This window comes from Dendrobates tinctorius, unplaced genomic scaffold (assembly GCF_039654945.1).
Source record: "Dendrobates tinctorius isolate UK_male_01 unplaced genomic scaffold, ASM3965494v1 ptg000035l, whole genome shotgun sequence".
NCBI lineage: Eukaryota > Metazoa > Chordata > Amphibia > Anura > Dendrobatidae > Dendrobates > Dendrobates tinctorius.
The window spans coordinates 68,294,398-68,314,660 of record NW_027361703.1 but is presented as its reverse complement, the minus strand read 5'-3'; the positions used below and the strand labels follow the sequence as shown (position 1 = coordinate 68,314,660).

Below are 20,263 nucleotides of genomic sequence, written 5' to 3'. Positions count from 1 at the left end.
TGATAAACTTCAAAGTGATAAACAGGAAGTACATGGGAGTGTCCTAGTAAAAATACGGCGTTCCGCAAATACGGTCTTGACGGTGTACCGCAAAATCAACACACTGGGCAAGCGTCCGTTGTTTTTGCAGTCCCATTGATTTTCAGTGGGGCCTTGTCCGTAAGCCGTGAAAAATATTGAGCAAGCTTGATATTTTTTCACGGTCGTAAATACGGCCATATGGCATACGGTGCTTCGACAAATTTTTGCGGCCCCATAGAAATCTATTGGGGACGCAAAGCATGGCAAGTGTTATAGAATTCTAACTGAAAGCTATAGGGTTAATGGCATTATGAAGGTGCCCGGCTACTGTACTGAAAGTGTGGTTCCTGGGAGAAAATGAACTTTATGGCTATGTGCACACGTTGCGTTTTTTTTTTTACAGTTTTCGCTGCGAAAACGCATCCCATGCAATCCTATGGGATTCTGCATTACTGTGCTAATGCTGCGGATTTTTCCGCTGCGGAGTCGCATAGCGGAAAAATATGCAGCATGTTCATTCTTTGTGCGGAATCGCGGCGATTCCGCACCCATAGGATTGCATTAAAACGCTCACTTTACACATGTGGCTATGCCCACCATACGTAAAGTGAGCGCTTCATGTGCAGATGGTACCCAGGATTTAGAGGAGAGGAGACTCTCCTCCATGCCCTGGGTACCATAATCCTGTAAAAAATAGAATTAAAATAAAAAATCGGGATATACTCACCCTCTGATGGCCCCCGGAGTCCTTCCCGCCTCTTACCACGCTGCCAGCATCTTCCGGTCTCAGTGATGCTTTGCGCGAATGACCTGAGATGACGTTGCTCTCTCGCGAGCTTGACGTCACAAAGATCCTTCGCGCAATGCATCACTGGGACCGGAAGATGCCGGAGAGCGCCACTGGGGAGATAGGCTGCATCAATGGCTAAACACTGGTGTTTAGCGGGAAAACGCATGCGAATTCCGCATGCGTTTTACCCGCTGCGGGAGTTGCGGAAATGTTGCGAACATTTCCGCATCATTTCCGAACGTGTGCACGTAGCCTATTTCTCCCAGTAGCCGCTGGCTTTAAGTCATGCAGGCTTGTCGGGCATAATGCTAATCTACAGATTATCCCTATATCTGCAAGTTGATAGCGTTATCGGACCTGACAGGTTCCCTTTAAGTGACTGTTATATTTGTTGTAACAAGAATTTTCTTTGCAAACTTTGGGCAGTATTATATCATCTTTTTCACAATCTAAAATGCATTGATGGGCCAGGTAAAAGTTAATTAACCTATCCAGAGACCAAAGTTTGGAGGGAATCTGCAGTTGATCTGGTTGCTTTAAATTGTGACATTTGCTGTTAAAACTTGAAATGGGCAATAAAAATGTTACTATTTTCCATTAGATTCCTAGGAACAACCGACTAATGTATGTACACAGTTATCAGAGTTATGTATGGAACAATATGGTAAGCAAGAGAATTGAGGAGTATGGACTTAAAATTGTTCCTGGAGACCTTGTCCTGAAAGGAGGTATTACAAAATATTTTTTTTTCTTTTTAGATATGTCAATTTGTAAGCGTATGTGTATATATATCTATGTGAATTGTGTACACACGCAAAATGATTATTTGGCTATTTTCACGTCATGTTTTTGCCATAAAGTTGAAGCGTATTTTTGTTTTTGTTTTGCTTTTTTACTGAAAACTGAGTGTGACTGGAGGCCTGTACTGGTGGAGCCTGTTGTCATTGACTTATTTTTTTTCAAATTAAAAACCAATACACTACTTGGTTCTGTTTTTTTATTTTTGACAGAACAGCGAAACATAGCAGACAGCACTTTTATTATCCTGTCACAAGTAAAAAAACAAAAAACAAACTATCCAAGTGTATAATCTTTACAATGGAAGTGAGTGTCAATAGGATTCAACTGTATAGGCACCCTTATACAGCATAGAGATAAATAACTTGCGTTTAAGGCTAAGTTCACATGGGCGCAGAATTTCAGACTAGCCACGTCAGCAGATTGCTCTGTGCCCATCTGCATAGCCAATGGGTGCAGGAGCTGCCTGCTCTTTACGTCTACAAGTTTGATCTGAAAATCAAACCAGACTTAATTATAATTTGTTTTATTTTTTTTTATATATTTTTTTTTTTTTTAATAACACAAACTCTAGGTCTATATGAAAAATAGCCCTTGTGCACTAGCACATACTCTAACATTGGTCTGAGTTTTTTGTTTTTTTTAACACAGACCGCACTCAGACCGAAAAATTGTTGTGTGAAAGTGCGCCGCTGTCTCTCATTAGTGCGCCGCTCTCTTTCGTTAGTGCACTGCTCTTGCTTGTTAGTGCGCCGCTCTCGGGTTTTAGTGCAGCTTTCATCACAAATTGACCAGCATTTATGTCCATACATTGGCTGCTTATGAAGTCGCATGTGTTCAGACCGGTCCATCAGCCACCTCCAATTGAAAAGAAGCTTTTGCCTGTGATATCTTTTACTACTGGAGGAGGCTGATTGATCTGGTCACATGCTCCTCATCAGCAGCCATTCATACGAACTGAAGAGCTGCGCATATTGTGACGAAAGCTGCACTAACGGTTAAGGGGTTAACCGCTTTCTCTTGTGTAGAAATAATAAAACTGTTGTGAACACATAAGCTAAAAACAGACCTGAAATGATCATTATACTTTGTCATTGTTAATTTGTTATTGTCATATACTGTTTGTTAATGTCTACTACTAGATTCAAGATGTATTGATTTTCTTCTAATATGGTAGTAACTTATTCAATCTATATTTTTGCACTTGCAGCGACTGCAATTGTAATTGATGAAAGTAATATTCACAATTACACCATTCACGATGTAGTGATGCCACTGCCAGGCTTTGATGTCATATATCCTAAGCACAAACGTGAGTAAGAAATAAATGGATTTGTCCATTATGGTGACACATTCCCAGCTGGCAGGACTGTTTAGCACACTCAGATCACTTCTGAAAATGACACACATCACAAAAGAGAATGTACTGGCATTCAGTTACATTTGGGGCAGGGTGACTAAACTGAATTGGTCACAAATTGTTGCTGCCCCATCTAAGAGAAGTATGATGCAGTGGCAGAGACCCTGATTCCAGAGGTGTATCACTTACAGGGCTGCTTGCTACAGTTGTGATAAAATCAGTTTTTTTCTGCTGCAATCAATCAGTTTTCTGCATGCTGAGCTCTGTGTAACACCATCTACATCACTGATTGGCAGATTTCTGTGTACAGTGTGCATAGACAAAAAGCTGAAGCGTAGAGCTATATGGCCGCAGGTTTCATAGGAAACTAGTGAGAATCTCAGACTAATAATACAATGATAGTTATGAAAACTTCAGCAGGCAGTCCAGTAAGTGACATATTGCTGGAATTAGAGTCTCTATGCTTCTCTCAGATTAGGTGACAGATTCCCTTTAATCATATTAATATACATTTTCTGTTTTTGTCACGATTCAGATTTTGGCCATAATAGTGAATTTGATTTAGAACTGTCCTTGTAGGTGGGGTTAATATTAGGGCGAGTGGAATATGCAGCAGTGTGTGGTAGAGGCCATAGCGTGTGACATAGTGCTGTGTGTATTAGACATTGAAGGCCTAGCAAGGTTCGCTAGGATGCTGTTGGGGAGGGAGATGACTGAGGAGAAGGCAAGATGCTATGATCAATCCTGTGCGGATTTCTGTATTATCAAGTCTGCAGTCTTTCTGCAAGGCTCAATGTGAGTTATAGCAGCAGCTTGAATGGTCATGCGGATCGTGTGGCTCTGTCAGTATGAGTTCATAGGCTTAGTGTCACCTGATTTGTATGAAAGATCAAGCTGCTGCTATAATTTACACTGAGGCTGAACACAAGATGAAACTTTAGTTACGGGTGAAAACTATACTGTACAAGAAAAGTTTCAAACATTGATGGACATTTATCGAACAATCTAAGTGAATTGTTGCCCATTATAGGACCACTTCCAGTTCTGAATGCTCTTGGAAAATAACATGCACTAAGAATAAGAACTCGTGATGAGCGAACGTGCTCAGATAGGTGTTATCCAAGCATACCTGAGCGCTGAGTGTCTTTAGCGTGCTCGAAAAATATGTTTGAGTCCACGCTGCTTCATGTGTCTTCGCTGTTCAACAGCCGCAACACATGCTGGGATTGTCTGTCTGTTAGGCAATTCCTACATGTGTTGTGGCTATTGAACATCCTCAAGAAGGAGCTTTGGGCAAGAAAGATTTTTTTTCTTTATTGTGTGTATGTGTGAGTGTTAAGCCCCCGTTACACACTGCGATATCGCTAGCAATATCGCTGTAAAGTCACCGATTTTGTGACGTTGCAGCGATATTGCTAGCGATATAGGTGCATGTGATACTTACCTCCGACCAGCTCCCCCGCTGGTTATCGCTGATCGCGCGAGAAGCTCCTTGATCATTCCTTGTCAGCCACTTCCTGCTGGGGCTTCCTGTGGCGCCGACGAGCGACGCGTGGAGCTGGGCGGGAGGACGCAGGATCGCCCCGTCTGACAGGTAAGTAGCGATCCCCATCCCCAGCGATGTTGCTGGTGAGATCTGCCTGTGTAGCAGCTCACTAGCGACCACCTAGCGATGCACCAGCGATCCTGACCGCGTCATATCGCTGGTTGGGATCGCTGGTGCATCGCTAGGTGTAACGGTGCCCTTACTATCTGAGAGAAACTTTTGTTTTTTTTTTTGTTTTTTTTTTAGTCTCCCAGCAAATATCTTCCTAGTTGCAAGTTTTTTTCCTCATCCCTTTTTTTTTCACTTCCCGAGCTTCTTTTTTTATGCATTAACTATTAACAATATAGCTCTTAAAAACTGATAAAACTAGGAAGGAGCGCTGAAGTACAAAGTACCGTACATATTGGAGTATAAGCCGAGGTAACTAATTTTACCACAAAAAATGGGAAAACTTATTGACTAGAGTATAAGCCGCCGGCTATGCATTGTCCCCTCATCCCTATTCTGGTATGCATGGCCTCCTCATCCCCATCCTGGTATACATTGTCCCCTCCTCCCTATCCTGGTGTGCATGGCTCCTCATCCCTATCCTGGTATGCATGGCTCCTCCTCCCTATCCTTGTATGCTTGGCTCTTCATTCCTATCCTGGTATGCATGGCTCCTCATCCCTATCCTTGTATGTTTGGCTCTTCATCACTATTCTGGTATGTATGGTCCCGATCAGAAAAACGTTTTAAAAAAAAAAAAATCCTACTTGCCGTCCCTGCCATAGCTAGCAGCTTCTTGTTTCGGTGCCAGCAGCTGCAGGGCGATCACCTGTGCCCGCTACTTAAGAGAATGAATATTCACTGCTTTCTCCATCATACATGACGGCACCACGATAGAGGGGATCCGCCCAACAAGGACAGGAAACCTTCAAGATAAAAGGGGCGGCTCCTCTCTCCGCATCAGTTGGTTTCCTGTCCTTGATAGGGAACCCTCAAGATGAAACCTCAAGAAGACTCTGGAAGAAAGAAGAGGATGCCTGGGTTGGGTGACTACTGGCAGGCACTGGTCTGCTACACCCATCACAGGTACCGGTAGTCGCCTCGGGGGCCATATATTCCTATGCCCCCCCCCTGAGCAAGTGCATGGCCAAGCCCTTGAGGCAAATACCCTGGTGATGTTAGCGCCTCGGAGGCCACATCCATTGTACCCTCCCTGATGCCATCGTACCCCATAGAAGTCCACAGAGGCTACTTTCTGTGCTCCCTCCCTGTCAACGTATGGTGGCCATGCAGCCTGTGAGGCACATGGGTGCCCAGGCAGAATTAAAACTCCTCGGAGACTATGTTGGCGTACCCTCCCTGTTGAGCCAGGCACTATGGAACGGCCCTGATGAAGGGTGGCGGTCCAGATGAGGTCTCATTGGTGTCACTTTCAGTACAGGGCTCTGTCCTTTGAGGTAGCGATAGCCCCTCGAGTCTTCACAAAATTAATTGCAGAGGTCACAGTGCATCTCAGGGAAAAAGATACTCTAGTGATACCATATCGGACGACTTCTTGATAGTGGGAAGAAATTTCTCTAACTGTCAAGAACAAGTCAAAATAGTGATGGTGACATTACAGACACTAGGATGGCAGCTGAACCTCAAAAATCCAAACTGGAACCAGCAATGATCCAGAATTTTTTAGGGTTAATAGCAGGGCTGTGGAGTCGGAGTCGTGGAGTCGGAGTTGGAGTCGGTATAAAATGGACCGACTCCGACTCCTAAAATATATAATAAATTGGGTACAGTAATTCAATGCAGGATGTGCTGAATATTTTTTCATAGGAGTTTGGGAAAGTTATGAAATGTCCTATAAATGGCTGTTCTATTCCTGATCTAAGGCTACATTCACACACAGCGTTTTTCCTGTGTTTTTTGAGGATACGTTTTTCAGCTGCAAAAGCTGATCATCTTTTTAAAAAACAGCATCACCTGAAAGGTTTTTGAGCTCATAGATAATGTTTTCAATAGCAAAAGCAGATTAGAAATCTGCTCTATCTATCCATTTAGTCATATCTGTCTATCCATATCGTATCTGTACCAAAAAGAATGAAAACCGGGTAGTACACCAATATATATTCTGTTCTATCTAAATATCTTGATTATTGGATCATAAAAATGATTAAACGTCTGAGGTTCACATTGTACTACAATAAATTTTTCACTTAAATATAAGCAATATGTGTGGGAGTCGGAGTCGTGGAGTCGGAGTTGGAGTCGGAGTCGGTGTAAGGGAAATTGAGGAGTCGGAGTCGCAGGTTTGGCTTACCGACTCCACAGCCCTGGTTAATAGACTCGGTGGTGCAGGAGTGTCGCCTTCCAGAGTAGAAAGAAAAATCTAATCGTGACAACGTTAAAAAAAACAGAAATTACTCTAAGAAGGGCCATGTCAGTGTTGGGGGTCCCTAACCTCCTGTATACCAGCAGTGAAATGGGCCCAGTTCCACACAAGAGAACTTCAGTGGTGTGTGCAACAAAATGACCTGAGGCTTCAGGGGGTAGTTAGAGCAGAAGCTCACCCTCTCGGACCCTGTACTCCAGTCACTCAGGTGGTGGTTACAGATAGAGTCCTCTCCGAGAGGAGTACCCTGGACATACACAGCCTCCAAGGTAGTCTCAACGGACGCCAGTCCTTGGGAGTGGGGAGCCCAACTAGACACACTATGGCTCCAGGATCACTGGGCACAGGAGGAAAGAAATCTATCCTCAAACGATTAGGAACTGCTAGCAATCGAAAGGGCACTGAAAGGATTGTTGACAGTGACACACCTAAGGGGTCACCATGTAAGAGTCCTTTCAGACAACCGTACGGTGGTCGCATATGTAAACCACCAGGGGGGCACCTGTTCTCAGTCCTTATTGCAAATAGCAAAAAGGATCATGACTCTGGCAGAACACCAGTTCCTCTCATTATCGGCCCTGCATATCTGAGGTGTGGACAACCTGAAGGCAAATTTTCTGAGCAGGAACCACTTGAGGCAAGGAGAATGGTGCCTAAAAGAGTCCATTTTTCAACGGATAGTCCACATGTGGGGGAAACCCAGCATAGATCTCTACGCCTCAGAAGCCAACAGGAAGGTTCAGAAATTCTGCTCCCTAAGTCCAGACAGGCCATTGGCAGTAGACGCCTTCAGGATAGAGTGGACATCAGGTCTCCTGTACGCCTTCCCTCCAATATGCCTCATTCCAGCAGTTCTGAGGAAGATCAGGGAGGACAAAGCCACAGTGATTGTGATAGCTCCCTTTTGGCCAAAAATACCATGGTTCTACTGGCTGAGAGTGATGTCGGTGACGGACCCATTGGTGCTCTCGGAGGACCACGACCTCCTAACACAGGGTCCCTTCAATCAACCTCAGAAGTCCGGGCTGCATTTGACAGCCTGGAATTTGAAAGGTCACTACTAGAAAAAAAAAAAAAAAAGGGATTCTCAGCAGAGTTAATATCCACCTTACTCAGTAGCAGAAAACCAGTGACTACAAAAATTTATGGAAGGATATGGAAAAATTTTTTATCTACCTCGGGCCCAATATGGGAAGGAGAAGTCCCGATAATGGCAGTACTGGAATTTCTGCAGAAAGGTCTAGAGTTGGGGCTAGCTGTCAGTACCCTCAAAATGCACATCTCAGCCCTGGCAGCCTTATTCAACTGCGACCTGGCAAGCAATAGGTGGGTGGTCATGTTTATCCGGGCCTGTACTAGAACTGACTCTGTCCCGTCCCCTTCTCCTCCTCCTTGGAATCTAAATTTAGTCCTATCGTCTCTGACAGAGTCCGTTTGAACCACTAGACACAACATCAGATAAAGTTCTAACACTAAAAACAGCCTTATTAGTGGCACTCACATCGGCCCGTAGGGTTGGGGAATTACACGCGCTATCAGCAGACCCTCCCTACACTCAGGTCATGGACGATAGAGTTGTGTTAAAATTAGATCCAGCAAACCTTCCCAAGGTGGTATCAAAATTCCATAGGGCACAGGAGATAGTCTTACCATCCTTTTTTCCTAGCCCTAGTAACCGGAAGGAGGAGAGGCTTCATTGCCTAGACGTTAGTAGGTGTATCCTGCAATATTTAGAAGTAACAAGACCTTGGAGAAAACGGAGGGCCTTATTTGTTTCATACCAGGGGGCAATAAAGAGCCTTAAAGCTTCTAAACAAACTATAGCTAGATGGGTGAGAGAGGCCATTATGCTAGCGTATAGTAGTGCAGGCAGGGCTGTTCCAGAGGGACTAAAAGCCCACTCCACGAGGGCCATGGTGACGTCCTGGGCGGAGGAAACAGACGCCTCCATCGACTAAATCAGTAATGCGACCACTTGGTCATTTCCATCTACCTTTTTCAAACATTATGGTTTAGACCTATCTGCTAACTCTGATCTCACATTCGGGAGAAGAGTGGTACAAGCAGTGAAACCTCCCTAAGAGAATACATATCTCTGTAACTCTCTCGTGGTGCCGTCATGTATGATGGAAAAACACGGGTATTACATACCTGGTAATGTGTTTTTTCATGAGACATGACGGCACCCTTATATTCCCTCCCTATTGATCACATCATTAGTTGGGTGCATTATACACTCCCTTGGGTGTTGGAAACTTAGTAGTATAAAGGCTGTATTATTTATATGTACACTAACCTGCGGAGTTCCTCTGGTGCTCTGTAAAACAACCGATGTGGAGAGAGGAGCCGCCCCATTTATCTTGAAGGTTTCCTGTCCTTGTTGGGCGGATCCCCTCTCTCGTGGTGCCGTCATGTCTCATGAAAAAACACATTACCAGGTATGAAATACCCGTGTTTCTATGCCGATGGGAGAGGAGGGCAATGAATATTCATTCTCTTGCGTAGCTCGCATACGGGATACCCGGCCGGTGCAGGAAGCTGGCGGCTGTGACTCACTATTAAAGAGAAATGAATATTCACGGTCAGCGCAGTGAATATTCGTTTCTCTTTATCAGCGGGGACAGGCTTTAGCCACAGCAGCCGGCTGCCGCTCCCGACCCATCTTCTGGGACCCTCGAGTATAAGCAGAGGAGGGCGTTTTCATCACAAAAAAAAAATGTTCTGAAAAACTCAGCTTATGCACGTATATACTGTGTTTTCCTAATTACAAGTTACATCCATGTCTCACAGATTCCCATAGACTAATAGCCAAATGTGATCTGTAAAACCTATGAGACTAAGGACATGTACAGAGTCTCATGGATTGGAGACAAAGACCCATTTTTAAAGGGAGTCTGTCAGTTTGAATTAACCCTCCTAAGCCGTTCATATGGGCATGCAGGTCATAAAAAGTTGATTAAAATTAATACCTTAATATCTGCAATCTGAGATCTTGTTCCAGAGAAATCCATGTTTTTCTTAAAATGTAAATAAGCTGTTAAAGGGGTTTTCCCACGAACAAAAGTTCATTTTAATCAATAGATCTTGGAATAATAATAATTTCCACAATTGGATGTGTTTTAAATAAAATGTTCCTGTGTTGAGATAATCTTATAAATGTGTACAGGAACATGGCCTAATTATGCCACTTTCCTGGGCAGGGGGGAAGCAAAAGAGTATACAGACAGGACAGCAGGGGATCACAGCTGATTCTTTGTGAGAGGTAAAACATTGTTTAAAACAGGCAGTGAAATATTTGACCTCACGAAAAGAATCATCTGTGATCCCTTGCTGTGCAAAGTGAACTGCAATGGCACGGGATGTGCCTGCGTTACTCTCTTCTATTCCCCAGACAGATGGACTCTTCTAATTTATCCCTATATAACAAGCTCATGCTTCCATATTCTGTATTTCACTGATTCAGATATACTGCGACCTTGTGATAAAGACCCGGGACGGGTTGAAACGTCTTCCTTATTTTGGCGCTAATCTGTTCATGCGTCTTTGATGTGTACTAGTCAATAAAGTATCTTGAACATATCTTGACTTTGAGAGTGCGGTGGATACTCCTTTCTATTTTCCCCTGCTGTAATACATTTGTATAGAGCTAGGCCGCGCCATCTAGTTGGCCACGCTCACTAGATGGCCGGGTCACTAGACAGGGCAAGACCTCTCTCAATGCAGGTGTTATAGAGCGAGGCTACGCCCGTTGAATGGGCATTGGACGGGGTATGAATAATGCATACACACCCTCCTGTCCCATCTTGCACAGAGCAACTGCAGACTTATCAGTTTAGACTGGACAACCCCTTTAAGCTGTGTGATATCCATTACTGGCATGATTAATTCTTTAGGTCTTATGGTTTCTGTACTTTTCTGTACTTTGCTTCTGAGTCTGGTTCATCCTCTATTCTCTTGTCTCCATGTGATATTATTTTTCTGCAAATTATGTATATACTAGATGGAGGCCCGAAGCTATTGCATCGGGAGGGCGGTAATGTCACGATGGGGGCAGGCTTTGCAGCGTTGAGAATTCCTCCCCCCCCCCCCATGTGCTCACCCACCTATCCACTCTCTCTTTCCTCATGTGCTGACTTCTCCCATCTGTGTTCTCTTCTTTGACCTGTCTACCCCATGTGCTACCCCCCTTGTCTGCTGTCTCCTTGTGCTGTGTTCTCCCCTCATGTGCTGTCCCATTTGAGCTGTCTCCCCCCTGTGCTCTGTCTCTCTCACCCCTGTGTCTGACAGTGTACAGAACATACCACAGCTCCTTGGCAGGGGAGGAAGCAAAAGACAGTTCTGACATTACAGCAGGAGATCGCAGAGGATACATTTTGTGAGGTAAAATATCGTTTAAAAACAGTGAAATATTTTACCTCACAAAATGAATCCTCTGTGATCCCCTACTGTAATGTCAGTATTGTCTTTTGCTTCCTCCCCTGCCCAGGAGATGTAGTATGCCCCGTACATGGTCAGACACAGACAATTTTTAAAATGAACTTTCGTTAGTGGGAAAACCCCTTTAATGTGACTGGCTTCCTCTGCCTGTAGACATGTCGCACATCTGCCGCCGGGATCAGCTGAATGATTCACTGCGATGGTGTTCCGTTGGTGGTACCCCGCAAGAGGCGGCGTGAGTGTGTGGTGTGTACGGCATATAGAGTGTGTGTGTGTGTGTGTGTGTGTGTGTGTCTGTTTGTGTGTGGTGCAACGGTGTTTCGCTGGTGGTACCAGTAGCAGTTTCCATATTGAGACACCCATCACTTGGGTGTCCCAATATGGCGGTCGGTGAATTTCCTCCTCTTGGAATTCTGGGATACGGTGACATCTGGACAGAACAGGAAATGAAATCATTACAAGGCAATTATATAAATAGATTATTTAATGTATTTAATAAACTTAATTTTGTATGAATCTGATCATTCATACTCCCTCTGTGCCGCTCAGTGTCAGTCTTTATATTTCATTACTCCTTACATATAAAATAAATACATATAAGATAAACTCTGGAGGCAGATTTTAACAGCTCATTTACATATTCAGAAAATGTAGATTTCTTGGGAATAAAGGCCCTTTTACATTTAGCGATGCACCAGCGATCCGACCCGGTCAGGATCACTGGTGTATCGCTAAATGATTGCTAGTGAGCTTTCACACAGGCAGACCTCACAGCGATGCAGCAGCGACGCAGCGCACGATACTCACCTTTCACACACAGCGATCCTGACGTCCTCCCGCCCGCCTCCACACGTCGCTCGTTGTCACAGCAGGAAGCCCCAGCAGGAAGCTGACGACGAGAAATGGAGCCGGCCGATCTCGCGCGATCAGCGATGGACAGCGGGGGAGTCGGTCGGAGGTAAGTATCACACATAGCGATATCGCTATAACGTCACAAAATCGGTGACGTTATAGCGATATCGCTATGTGTAATACCCCCTTAAGACATTGAATCTCAGATATCAAGTAATCTATATATTCAACTTTCTATGACCATATAGATGGCTTAGGAGGGTAGATCTTACTGACAGATTCTCATCGCTTACTATATTGACTAGTTTTGTTAACCTCTTGATAGTTTTTAGCTTTTTTTTTCCCCTTTCCTTTGTTTTCATTATCATTCACCTTTTCAAATGGCGTGTCTCTCTCTCGTAACTTACACTGTCAGCACTGATTGAAAATGGCATATTAACATAGTGATACAAATATGATGGCTCATAACTCTGCCCTTCCTTGTTGCTCCAATCTGGGGTTGTTTTCTGCAGGCAAAGAGAGTCATAGTTAAGAAGACTGCCGCAATCTAGGTAAAATTGTCCAGTGCTCTTATTTCCAGCTCTTATAAGCTTCAAGTCCTATTCTGCAGTGGGTAAAAAGAGTAAACATCATTTTTTACTTCAGAAGGCCGTTAAAGTGAACCTGTCAGTAGGATCTAGCCCTGTAACCTAAAGGCATGGCCATAATGGCGCTGGGATGCTGATCAATTTGATACCTGATGTAAAGGGATCCGCTCAGTGACTGATGAATACTCACCTTGTGAAGTTTTCATAAAATGATGTGCTTTGGGGTGGGATGTGGGGGCAGGGTCTTCTGCTGGTTCTCCAACCCCTACAGCCCCCCCCCCCCCCAACACACACACACAGCCTCCTCTGCTTCTTGTACAGGTCACTGATTATTCAGAGACCTGCCTCCTTTTAAAAATTCCAGCCTACCGCCATCATTGTGTGGGCAGCACGTGCGCAGTGAGTCGGCGTCCTAAGTGCAGGACTTCAATAAAATGGCCCCAGATGCGACGCATATGCATATTGAGATTTAGGCTCAGTGACAAATTTACTGTAATCTCGATCTGCACATGCTCCTCATCCGGCACCATTTTATTGAGTCCTGCACACAGGATTCCAACTCACACTGCTCGCTTGCCACTGACGAAAGATGGCGGCGCAGAATTTTAAAAAGGAGGCAGGTCACTGAATAATCAGTCGCCTGTACAAACAGCAGAGAAGGCTGGTTGGGGGTAAGGGAAGGCGGAGAGCCAGAATAAAACCCGGACCCCACCATGTCCCGCCTTGAAGCACACAATACATAATTTTATAGAAACTTCACAAGGTGAGTATTCATGAGCAACTGAGCAGATTCTGTTATATCAGGTATCAGATTAATCGGCGCCACAGCGCCATTATGGACATGCCTTAAGTTTATAAGGCTAAATTCTGCTGACAGGTTCTCTTTAATGGCCTTCTGAAGTAAGAAATGATGTTTACCCACTGCAGAATAGGATGTCAAGCTTATAAGAGCTGCAAGTTTAGAAGGCTAAATTCTGCTGACAGGGTCTCTTTAAGTTTAAAGTCCTTTTAAGAAATGTAATATTATAGTTCTCTTTTTCTCTCTGTCTTAGTAATCTTAACAGAGCATTTTTTCCCCTTTATTATTTTCAAAAGTTGCCATAGCATATGAAGAAATGCTTGCGGCCGACAAACTGGACATAAAAAACATGAGACACCGAGTAAAAGATTACTCTTTAGCTGGAGCATACAGAAAAATACTAATACGACCCCAAGATGTTAGCTGGTACGTAGTGCTTATTTGTTATTTTATTTCTTTCGACTCAGTTTCCAGTGTTATGTAAAGTTATTTACCTTCTCATATAATTTGCATCAATAAATAGAAACATTTATGGGATACATTCAGTAACTCTCATCCTAAAGCTGCTTTCACATTGCGTTCAAGCACCCATTCGGTGACGCCGTTGGGGCTTACAAAACGATATCAGAAGTATGAGCCAATGAGGCCATAGACTATAATGGTGCCAGGGAGTGAAGAGCTCTGCTGTGCATCATTTTCAAGCGTGTGCGCCTACTGGAGGCCGACACTCAGATGTAGTAGACCGGTGCCAAAACGCAAATGAAAGCACCCTAAGTCTTCTACACCCAGTATTCATTCTGTGCGAGGCAATGCCTTGTGAGATCACCAAAGCTGCAGCACAAACCTCTGTTGTCCTGAATTTCAGGTTAGCTAAATTCTGACTGTGTACGTGCACACAAGATAGAAATGCTGTAGATTTTCTTTCTGGATTTGCAGACATAAAAATGCAAACTATTAAGGTATGTTCACACAGGGTGTATTTGCAGCATTTTTTTTTGTTTCTGTATAAAAAAACGCAGGTGTTGGAAGGAGAAATTCTGCTTACATGCGTTTTTCATTCTTTTTAGTTTTTAGCTGCATTTTTTCTGCTGTTTTTGTTACACTATTTAAGTATTCATTTGAATAGGTGAAAAAATGCTGCAAAAATGCTGAAAGAATTGACAGATTCGAAAAACACAGATTTCGCCCCTTAACGACCACCAATACACCTTTTAACGGCGCCAGTTAACGGTGCTTACTCCTCGGCGCCGCTTTTTAACGGTTCTGAGAAATAAAGGCTGTAGAGTCCCCCAGCGTTGGAAAATCTATTGGTTATCAGCTACCAGAGAACATGATCAGGGCCGGTTTTTACTGTCCCCTGTCACATGATTGTCGTTATTCACCGTGTAATGGTGGTAAAAAGAGATTTTTAAAAAGTCAGATTTAAAAGTCATTTCTCTCTCCTCTATGTTTTAACATATCAAAGAGAGAAATGGGGTCCCCTGAGCACCCCCGCTCCGTTCTCTGGCCCTCTGCATCATCTTCCTGGTGCCACTGAGATCTGCCGGTCTGTGCCTGGCAGCAATAGGGAATTTTTCCTATTGGTTCTGTCATGGGTTTATCACGACAGAGAGGAGCCAGAAGACCGCAGGTTTTGATTTTTCTTACTCCTACACTGGTTAGAAGTAGAGATGAGCGAACTTCGTCAGCTTCCTCCTTATTCGGCAAGCTATAACACTTACCGAAGAAGCTGCATCGGGAACCCGGATACCTGGAGCGCTCCCGACGATCGGATGTTCGGCGCCGCAGCTGCATGTGTCGTGGCTGTGTGACAGTCACAACAAACAGGCTCTCCCGATGAAGCTTAGCCGATCTGTTCAGTTGAGAGCTCCTGAAGAGCTTAGTGTCAGCTGTGCACTGTTAGCCACTCCCATCTCCTATATGAATTGGGTCCTGGCTAGCACTCTTTGTCAGGCTTGCTTATGCTGCATGCTTGGAGGTTATTGGTGGTTGTTATTGGAGAAGGCGTTTAATGGATTTATCTGTGACTGTTGCTAGGTTTTGAAAGTGTGTTAATTCCTCTTCTTCTCCTACTTTGTTTAACTCCATCCTCCACTCCCCAGTGCATCCCTCTGTTATTTGTGTGTGTATATTTGTATGTTTGGTATATTTTTTTCCCCTGTTCGTATTACTTTGTTAGTCTTATTGGTATATTACGGTACACTATTACTCCCCTCTTCCCTGGGTACGGGAAGGCTATAGACTGAGGTCGTTTTCAGGAGCTAAGACAAGGTACGTGGCCCTAGTGTCTTCACCATCAGAAGTAATCAGGGGAACAGGGTGAACTAGGGCGCCCCTAGCGTTAGGGACAGGGAAGGAGGCCCTGGTCTCGGGACGTGACAGGTTCCTTTTGATTACTGTGATAGACCCTATGACAATGATCATAATAAAAAAAAAAATAGTAAATCAAATCCCCCTTTGTCACTCCCTTTGTTAGATAAAAGTTACAAAATACATTTTTAAAAAATGTTTCCATTCTTTGCAGTTGGGGTTAGGGTTGGAGTTAGAATTGGGGCTTTTTTCAAAAGTAAAAAAAAATGCTGACAATATGATGACTAGTGTTGAGCGCAAGTACTCACTACTCGAGTTTGCATCGGGTGCTCTGGTATGCATTCATACCATTGCATTCATTATGTTGGGACTGTAAAATCCTGTATTTTTTGTTAACAAGCTCTTACTGTACCAGCCCCATGTGGAGAAGATATGAGTAAGCCTCATCGTTTCGCTGTGGAATTTGTTTGCACTGAAATTGACTGCATTAGCAATATGTAAAATTCACTGTGAATTCTGTTGAAAATCTGCAGCAAAATATGTTATACATGAGGATTTTTCTCTAATGAATGTACATTTATGCGCCAACATATTTGACATGTTTATTTTTAATTTGTAACAAAATCTGTAGATAAGATTAACCCTTAAAGTTGTTGTCCACAACTCATTACTCTGTCGCCTAATTGGGGGACACACAACCTTGGGTGTTATGCTGCTGTCCACTAGGAGGCGACACTATGCATAATCTGAAAAAGATTAACTTTGGCTCCTCCTCTGCAGTATACACCCCTGGACGGCGTCAGCCTTCTCCAGTTTTTGCTTAGTGTCGCAAGGAGGCACACCTTTTTTCTTCCGTTTTTTTCCTTTTTTTCACGGAAATACAGATGAAGAAAAGTGGGTCTCCAGCGAGACTCCCGGCATGGCTCCCTCCTCGGTCCCCTATTAGGGGTACCCGGTTGAGGTTGAGGTGTTTTTTTCCCCATGTCGCTCCCTCCCCAGTCCCTCGGGTCCTGGTTCGAGGTCGAGACCCCCCTCCTTCCCCAACCCCTTTAAGGGGTCTGGGTTGAGGTTGAGGCGAGGATGAAGACCCCCTGACGGTGACAGACGCACCCTCCCTAATCCCCCGCAGGGGGTATTAGGTTGAGACGCCTCAGGTAGGGTCGGAGATCAGGCGGCATTTCGCAGCTTCCAGGGACCCCAGGCTGGCTGCGGGATCCTGTTGGGGCCGGGGGAGGGTGCGGACTGGATGGCACAGCAGAGACAGGGTTTTTCTGCGTCCCTGTCTCTGCAACAGCAGCTGCTCGATAGCGCTTCAGGGGCACCCCATACAAAAACCGCTACCCCTGCTACCCCCACCGCTATCCAGTCGACCATTCTGGGGGGGTCTGGTACAAATCCGCCCCCCCCCCCCCCGGACTACCGCGCCGCTCTGGAGCCCTCCTGGGCATCAGGCTTCTAATTCCCCCGGCCCGCCCCCCGGATGACCAAAATGACACGCTGGAGTGTCATAGAAGGGGCGGATTGAGGCAGAAAGGGCGCGTTTTTACACAGCCCAGCGCGCCCTTTTCAGCTCTCCGCCCCCTCCTCCCTCTCCTCAGAGCCCCGGTGGCCATTTTTTCTGGATGAGATCCAGGAGAGGAGCATCACAGCGGTCTCCGGGGGGCACAGAACTTGGATCTGTCGGCGCTGGACCTAGGGGCACACCGGTGGGGTAAGCTCACAGCTGGGTTCTCATTACTCAGCTGTGAATCTATACTTCCTATAAGGCTTTCTGTGGGTTCCCTCTGCGTAGCCACCCCCTGTACGATCCCTTATAGCCAGCCTCTGTGCACTATGCCGGGCTCAAGGAAGAGAACCAGGCAGGAATGTTTCTATGCATTCTGCACAGCCTGCAAAGCCACGCTCCCTAGTGGCAGCACGTATCCGCACTGCCGGGACTGCATCCAGAACTCTGGGTCAGAACCCCAGGGAGTCCCTACTGACGCTTCAGTGTCACAGGCCACGCCGGAATGGGCAACTCAGATGTCTCAGTCTATGTCACAGTCCATAGACAACCTAACTGCTACATTACTGCAAGCTCTGCAGAGTCGGGCCTCGGCTATGGACGGTACACAGCAAACGGACAGCTTGTCTCAGGAACATGCTGCTTCCGACTCTCACAGTCGTAAGCGGACCCACAGGTCTCGATCACCTAAGTCGCACTATAGCACAAGGTCGTCCCCCTCTAGGGAGAGACAGCGTCATTCCAGATCTCCTGGGTAGTCCCCTGCCACAGACAGTGCAATTTACCACAGGGATCCCCCATCACAGAAGACCCCCGCCCCAGATCGCCCTCCAGGGATCACCTTAGCGAGGCACAGGATTCGGAGGGCATCTGTGACTCCGACTCAGATAATGAAACGGTCAGGTCCGTGGTACCTTCTCCCCCTAGCAATACTGCGCTAGTTGAGGACATAATTTCTGCCATTCATCGGGTGCTAAAAATTCCAGAGTCGCCCCCGGAAGTCCCAGAACATAGGATTTGCTTCGAAAGTGTTCAAAAACCACCTAAGGTCTTCCCTAATAACGATGAGTTTGAGAAAATACTTACCAAACAGTTTGCGCAGCCTGACAAAAAATTCGCTAATCGCAAATATTTGGAAGCGAAGTACCCCTTCCCACAGACCAAACAATGGACAGATCCACCTGAAGTGGACCCTCCGGTTTCTAGGCTAGCAGCGCAGACTTTACTTTCTCTGCCGGATAGCTCAACCCTCAGGGACGCAGCAGACCGGCAAGTAGAACGCATGGCTCGTTCTATTTTCGAAGCGGCAGGCGCCTCTGGGCCCTGCATTTGCTTCAGTTTGGGCATCCAAGGCCATCCTGGCTTGGGCCAAAAAACTACAGGAGGGTCTTCAGGCTTCAAATCCTGAACTCTCGGACCAAGCGGTCCAGATGGCAGTGGTAGCAGACTACATGATTCATGCAGCCCTGGATTCCGCCAGAGGTGTAGCGGGAATAGCATCAAACGCCATCACGATCCGACGCATCCTCTGGCTGCGAGAATGGAAAGCGGATGCGGCCTCAAAGAAGTCCCTCACGCGACTTCCGTATCTTACTGGAAGACTTTTCGGCGAAAAGTTGGACACCATGATAGCCAATGCCACTGGGGGTAAGAGTACCTCTCTCCCTCAACTAAAACCGAAACGCACGTTTAAACGAAGAAACCAGACGCGATTCCGATCCTTTCGGAATTCCTCAGGCTGGTCCGTTTCGCGCCCAGTGCAAAACCGCAACCGTTCTCCACGCAGAGACAACCCATGGACTCAGCAGCGACCGGACAGGGCTTGGCAGTCGAAAGCAGGCCAAGCGAAACCCAAGGGAGGAAAACCTCAGAACTTCACTTCATCATGACTCGAGACCTCCGGAAGACACCCCACCAGTAGGCGGCCGACTTTTACTCTTTCAGCAAGTCTGGCTGCCTATTACAGAAGACAGGTGGGTCAGGGAAATAGTGTCTTCCGGATACAAGATAGAGTTCACTTCCGTTCCACCGAACCGGTTCTTCCTTTCTGTTCCTCCAACACCACCAGAAAAGGCTCGTGTTTTCCACCAAGCGGTTTCCTCTCTCCTTCAATCAGGAGTTGTGGTGCCGATTCCCGCGAACGAGAGATTCCGAGGATTCTACTCAAATTTTTCGTAGTCCCCAAGAAAGGAGGCGGCGTCCGACCCATACTGGACCTAAAACAGCTCAACAATTACGTACGGGTCCGTCATTTCCGCATGGAGTCCCTCCGGTCCATCATTGCATCCATGGAGCAGGGAGAATACCTCGCCTCCATAGACATACAGGATGCGTATCTCCACATATCAATTGCTCCCGCCCACCAAAGGTTTCTCAGGTTCGCGGTCAACCAAAACCACTACCAGTTTGTCGCCCTTCCGTTCGGACTCGCCACGGCTCCAAGAATGTTCACCAAAGTCATGGCGGCCACCATGGACGTCCTGCACTCAAGAGGCATCCTAGTCGTCCCGTACCTGGACGACCTCCTCGTCAAGTCTCCCACTTTCAAAGACTGCGAGGTCAGTGTCTCAATCACTCTAGACACTCTGAGTCGCCTGGGATGGCTAGTCAACCTACAGAAATCGTCGACCATCCCAACTCGGACTCTAACATTCCTGGGAATGGTATTCGACACCGCCAGGGGCCTGGTGCTCCTTCCCAAGGACAAGACACTGGCCATCCGTCTGGGAGTTCGCACACTCCTTCGCAGTCCTCCTCGATCTCTCCGGTTTGCCATGAGAGTCCTCGGCCGGATGGCAGCAGCAATAGAGGCAGTGCCATTTGCCCAGTTTCACCTCAGGGTCCTTCAACTAGCCATGCTCAGATCTTGGGACAGGAACCCCTTCTCC

The 20,263-nt window shown here is 45.9% G+C and overlaps 1 protein-coding gene across 4 annotated transcripts in view; it reads left to right on the top strand.

The window, feature by feature from the left end:
* PUS7 (pseudouridine synthase 7) overlaps positions 1-20,263 on the top strand; it is an 86,175-nt gene that overhangs the window by 55,880 nt on the left and 10,032 nt on the right. For all 4 annotated transcript variants that reach the window (XM_073573619.1, XM_073573620.1, XM_073573617.1 and 1 more), the window contains 3 exons: positions 1,413-1,539; positions 2,820-2,921; positions 13,858-13,987. In XM_073573619.1, the coding sequence (XP_073429720.1) occupies positions 1,413-1,539; positions 2,820-2,921; positions 13,858-13,987 (359 nt within the window). The remainder of the gene's footprint in view (positions 1-1,412; positions 1,540-2,819; positions 2,922-13,857; positions 13,988-20,263) is intronic.